This window comes from Sinocyclocheilus anshuiensis, unplaced genomic scaffold (genome assembly GCF_001515605.1).
Source record: "Sinocyclocheilus anshuiensis isolate Anshui unplaced genomic scaffold, SAMN03320099.WGS_v1.1 scaffold380, whole genome shotgun sequence".
NCBI lineage: Eukaryota > Metazoa > Chordata > Actinopteri > Cypriniformes > Cyprinidae > Sinocyclocheilus > Sinocyclocheilus anshuiensis.
Window position 1 is genome coordinate 7,165 of NW_015557081.1, and position 5,808 is coordinate 12,972.

At 40.5% G+C, this 5,808-nt stretch overlaps 1 protein-coding gene across 2 annotated transcripts; it reads left to right on the top strand.

Annotated features, from left to right (window-relative positions):
- Positions 1–818: 818 nt before the first annotated feature.
- LOC107676932 (N-acylneuraminate cytidylyltransferase-like) lies at positions 819–5,518 on the top strand. Of its 2 annotated transcripts, XM_016471678.1 has the most exons (10): positions 819–1,052; positions 1,162–1,175; positions 1,242–1,461; positions 1,546–1,688; positions 2,532–2,687; positions 3,197–3,330; positions 3,472–3,566; positions 4,067–4,238; positions 4,833–4,992; positions 5,260–5,518. In XM_016471678.1, exons 1-10 carry the CDS (start codon positions 871–873, stop codon positions 5,472–5,474), a joined length of 1,491 nt encoding a protein of 496 aa, XP_016327164.1. In that variant the 5' UTR covers positions 819–870; the 3' UTR covers positions 5,475–5,518. The 2 variants fall into 2 exon arrangements, with proteins under 2 accessions (XP_016327164.1, XP_016327163.1); XM_016471677.1 differs by having other exon boundaries at positions 1,162–1,461.
- The last annotated feature ends 290 nt before the right edge of the window (positions 5,519–5,808 follow it).

Below are 5,808 nucleotides of genomic sequence, written 5' to 3' on the forward strand. Positions count from 1 at the left end.
AATACAAGATAAGCATTCGATCTACGTCAGAGCGCCCACGAATCTTTCTACAGCGTTGTTGGCAGGGCGGCCAGAGCGATTTTTGACGCTCTCGACGGCGGCGGTGTGAACGCACAGTAAGTGGCGATATGCGCAAAGATCGCAACTCGCCATAAAACTAAGAAGAAGAAGATTGCTTTGGAATGGAAGCAACGTCTCACAGCTCGCGTCTGGATTTAAGATATACTTTTATCTGCCTGCTTATTATCCGTACAGCTGGGCGGTATTAATTGATTAGCAACACTGGCGCTTTTCCACTGCATGGTACGGCTCGGCACGGTTTGCGTTTCCACTGCAGTTCAGTATCGCTTTAGAGTGGGCGGGGTTATTCACATGTCGTTATAGTTGCGCCGCCTCTACTGCCGCGACTCCTAAAAAACTTTTTCTTAGGCGAAAATACCAAAAAACGCCCTGAGCTTAAGTGGTTTAATATAGGAAAACATGAAACTGGTCAATGTATTTTTTTGTAATCAGGCAGAAACAATAGAGCATGTTTTAATAAAATGTAAAAAATATGAAAAAGAAAGGTTAAAACTCATTAAGGAAGTAAGAAACATGGGTGTTGAATCATTTAATTTGTCAAACCTCTTGAAAGAGCATGCAGAACAAGGTAAAATATATGGTGCTATTGTTAAATACATTAAAGGAATAGGATTAATCAGGAGAATTTAGGAATGTGTGTGTTGTTTTTTTTTTTATATAAAATATAGATAAATATAAATATGTATTTATTAGTGCTCCACACTCCAGTCCAGTTGGTGGCGGTAAATGCACCAGAAGTTGGTTTGCCATCCGCCATAAAACGTTATTAGAAGAAGAAGAAGAACAACAATGGAGCATATGGTGTTCTTCATTATCGGCATGTGGAAGTGTTTACCTGCAAGACGAAGGCGTTTGTTTCAAAAGAGGCTGATGGCAGCCAAACGAAACACAGCTGAAAAATACAAGAGAGTTGGGGAACTCTTACACCAACACGCAGACGACGACAACACTTGGCTCGACGGCGCGCAAGGGTAAGCATCTAAAAGCACATCACTAGCTAACTTTTATCTCTGTCGCAAAGCAAATAATGAACTTAACTGCCAGTATAACATATTAAAATGCGTATTCTGTGTATTACAGAGCTTCCACATTTCGCAAAAAAGTCGCCGCAACAGACCATCTGTTTGGACATTTAACACATAACACTAAGGCCGCAGCTAGTAAAAACGGTATGCAAGAGTTGAATGACAACAGTCTTGAGCACATTTCCAACGCAAAACGAATAAAAATCAACACGGATGATTCAAGACACATCGCGGCTCTTATTCTTGCCCGTGGAGGGAGTAAAGGCATCCCTCTGAAGAACATCAGGATGCTGGCAGGAGTTCCTTTGATCGGATGGGTGATCAGAGCAGCGCTGGACTCTGGGGTGTTTGACAGGTCATTGAATGGGACGTCACTCACTCAGTGATTGGTTGGTTGTGCTGTGTGGCAGTAGACGTTATGCTGTTTATGTTTTTGCAGTGTTTGGGTGTCCACTGATCATGATGAGATCGCGAGCGTGGCCAGGGCTTGGGGGGCTCAAGTGCACAGGAGGAGTCCAGAGGTGTCCAAAGACTCCTCTAGCTCACTGGACACCATCCGGGAGTTCAGCAGACTAAACCCAGGTTGTGTAACAGGCTCTGTTGCAGTCACATTCCATTGCACAAGTTAGTTAGTTCTGTATTTAAGGGGTGTAACTACAGCTTGTAAAACGAGTATGTCCACCTACTACCGCTTGCTTTAGAGTAAAACAAACATAGAACCAGGGAACAAGCCACATAATCAAGTTGTCATGCTTGACAACTTGTTTCACCCGCCTTGTCTTTATTTTCATTGTGAATGAAACCAGAAAAACAGACTCTACAGCTGACAAATATTCATGCTCTGATACAGAAGAACGTTTATAATGTTGTTTTATTGTGGTATTTACCTGGGAAGTAAGGATTTTTTAATTTCAAAATCTGGTTCTGGTGAACTATATTTATTGCCGCTTAACAAAAACGTGAGAGAGACACAACACAGCTTGTTCCTCAAGGTTGCAAGCCTCAAAACCTTGCTAGATTTGGCACATTTCCCAAAATATAGAGGTACGGTTAACATTCTTATTGTTAAGGCTTGAGTAGTGTTTTTTTCAGCTTTTTTGTCCTCTGGAGGTTAAAAAAGGTGGGAAAATATACTCTAAAAATACTAGTGCCGGGCAATGATTAATCGCATCCAGAATAAAAGTTTTTGTGAACTGTGTATATTTATTATGAATATATAAAGACACACACATACAGTATATATTTAGAAAATATTTATATGTATATATTTATAATCATATAATTTATTTTCTATATAAATATATTTAATATATCAACATAAGATATTTTTCTTAAATATATACATGCATGTGTGTGTCTTTATATATACATAATAAATATACACCGTACACACACGTATATTATGTTCACAAAAACATGTTGCAGGTGTTGACGTCATCTGTAACATCCAGGCCACGTCTCCATGTCTGCACCCTCACCATCTCAAACAGGCTGTGGAGTGCATCACCAAAGAAGGGTGTGATTCAGTCTTTTCTGTGGTCCGGCGACACCATTTCCGATGGCAAGAGGTCAAGGACGAAGGTTTGCTGGAGTGCATTCTGTAAATGTTCAGTTTGGGGTCAGTACAGATTTTTAAGGGGAAATTTTACCTTTATTCACCAAGGAAGCATTACATTGCTTAAAAGTAACAGTAAAGACATTTACAAAAATAAGTTGTTCTTTTGAACCTTCTATTCATTAGAGAATCCTGAACACAAATGTATCACAGTTTACACCAAAATATTAAGCAGCACAACTGTTTTCAACATTGGTAATAATAGGAAACGTTTCTAATTATTATTAGCAACAGATCAGCATATTGGAATGATTTCTGAAGCGGAGTACTGACGTAATGACTGCTGATAATTTAGATTTGCCATTACAGGAATAAATTCTGTTTTAAAATATATTAAAATATCAAACAGTTATGTTAAATTGTAATAATTTTTCACACTATTAATGTTTTCTTTTTTTGATCAAATAAATGCAGCCTTGATGGGCGTAAGAGATTATTGCATGTTGAAAACTCTAACCTTTTATTTATATTCCAGGCTGCCAATGTACTGAGCCGCTGAACCTGAACCCAGCTTGCAGGCTGCGGCGTCAGGACTGGGAAGGAGAACTGTGCGAAAATGGCTCTTTTTACTTCGCTACTAAAGAACTTGTAAAAAACGGGCTTCTTCAGGTAACATTTTGGGTTTTAAAATGATTAAAGGCCACCATTTAACTTAATGAGCTACATAATATGTGACCAAAAAAAGCTTGACATAATAATCCATTGGCAAGAAAGCATATTATCAGTCTCTTTGTATCTTGCATTCCACAGGGTGGAAAAATGAAGTACTTTGAGATGAAGCCCGAGCACAGTGTGGATATTGATGTTGACATAGACTGGCCCGTAGCTGAACAGAGAGTGCTGAGGTGAAGAAACCATAGTCTCCACGCAACTTTATATTAGCAAACAATCACAGTGCAAACTAGTGTCGTCAAAAGGCCCGGTATTTCGGTACCAAGTCGGTACTAAAAAAATGAAAACGTTACGGTACCAGGTTTTTTTAAGTACCGGTGGTACCGAGTACCCGGTCAACCCGGTTCTTGATGCGCTAACCGAAAGCTATCCTCTTCCAGTGTTGCCAAGTCTGCGGTTTTCCCGCGGAATTGGGCTGCTTTAACACTGTTGCCGCGGGTTGTTTTTCATGTCCGCGGGTTGAAAAACGACCCCATTAACGTGATATTTAGCCCCTGGAATGCGAATTTTACCTGGGGAACCCCGCCAAAACGTGCGTATTTTATCCTCAGAACGTGATTTTTAACGAGGACCCCCTCGAAACGTGATTGGGCGGGTTTTGTTGTGGTACCGTGACAACACTAGTGCAAACAGTGCAAAGTCTGAACCCTGTGGGTGTGTGTATTTGATACAGGTTTGGTTACTTCGGTAAGGACAAACCTGAAGTTGTGAAGCTTCTGCTGTGTAACTTGTCAGGATGTCTGACAGACGGTCAGATCTACATCTCAGCAAATAGAGAGGAGATGGTGTCCATCAACACCAGAGACCAGGCCGGCATCGACATGCTGAAGAAAGAGGAAGTGAAGGTGATTCTGGCTTGTTTGGCAACCTTGTGTTTCCCACCCCCGACCTCTACCAACCCCCACACAACAATAGACCCATCCTTCGTATCCCATCATGCAACTGGGACCCCTCTTGTTTTTGTCTTTTAATTCAATATAACTTCGGTATAAAATGCACAATTTGATATTTCACTTTTAAAAACGGCTGTTTTTAACAGTTTAAGTGTAATGTTGTGCAGTTTGATGATTTTTCGTGGGTTCTGCTGATCCCACCATTGATGATCACAGGGGCTCAAACACACAAGTACTCAGAAGTCTCCTTTGGCTGCTTATCTTTGCGCAGTGGCAGTATCGTAGCCTATGAGGTTTATCTGAGGCGCGATTATTGCTAATTGAAAACTTTACCCAATACCCCGCCGTGACGACTTGAAATATAGTCGGCACTGGCAATTTTTGACGGTCTTTACGGAGACTGATCTATTAGTTAAAAATATAGTCAGCACTGGCAATTTTTGACGGTCTTTACGGAGACTGATCTATTAGTTAAAGAAAGAAATTAGCAAAAAATTAATACTAATTTAAAATGTATACGTGTTTGTTTTTCCCCCTCTCCTCTAGGTTATTATGATCGAAAAAGACCCCATAGCAAAAGCCTTGGCTGACAAGCTCTCACAGAGAATGAGCTGTCTGATCCTGCAGGATGTGGACGACAAACTGGAGAAGGTGCAGGAGCTCATGGAGGAAGAAGGGCTGGAGTGGAAAGAGGTGGCATATTTAGGTGAGACAGGAGCTCTACGTTTCTCCCGGTTACATCAGCCAAATGCCATGATCAGTAAGAACATGGTGTATCTTAGGAATGTTGGTGTGACTAATACATGTTTAAAAGATTGTACCTCAATATTAACTACAAATACTAAAACCTAATCCTTTTATAATGTAATCTTTCATTAGAATGACTTAAACACACCACTGTTTCCTTAAAATGACTATCAGTCAAAAGACAGAATGATTTCTCAAAATATTTTTCCTGGCTTCTGTCTATCAGGAAACGATGAGCCGGATGTAAAGTGCCTGGAACTGGCAGGGTTGAGCGCAGTACCTGTGGATGCCCCAACGGTGGCGCTCAACCATGCCAAATACATCTGCCGCAACGCAGCGGGTCACGGAGCCGTGCGAGAGTTTGCCGAACACATCCTACTGCTGAAAAAGAAGGCCAAGTCTCAGATGGAGCAGGATAGCATTTGCAGAAACACATTTTAGGAGAGATAGAGGTGTTCAGATATGCAAGATATAAATCAATAAATTTCTGTTTAAGGATATCCTTTTCATGTTTAACTTAAATGTTGAGAATAATTCTGTGATATATAGTAATGATGAAGGGAATAATGTGATTGATACTACCATGAAAAATTGTTTTTCCATAATCATAAAATTAAATTGTTGAAAGCAAGGCTGCTAATTCAGGGTTCCCACACATCCTGGAAATCCTGGAAAATTAATGACCAATTTTTCAGTCCTGGAAATAGGGTTGCCAACCGTCCCGTATTAGCCGGGTCGTCCTGAATATTGGGCTAAATTTATGTGTCCTGTACGT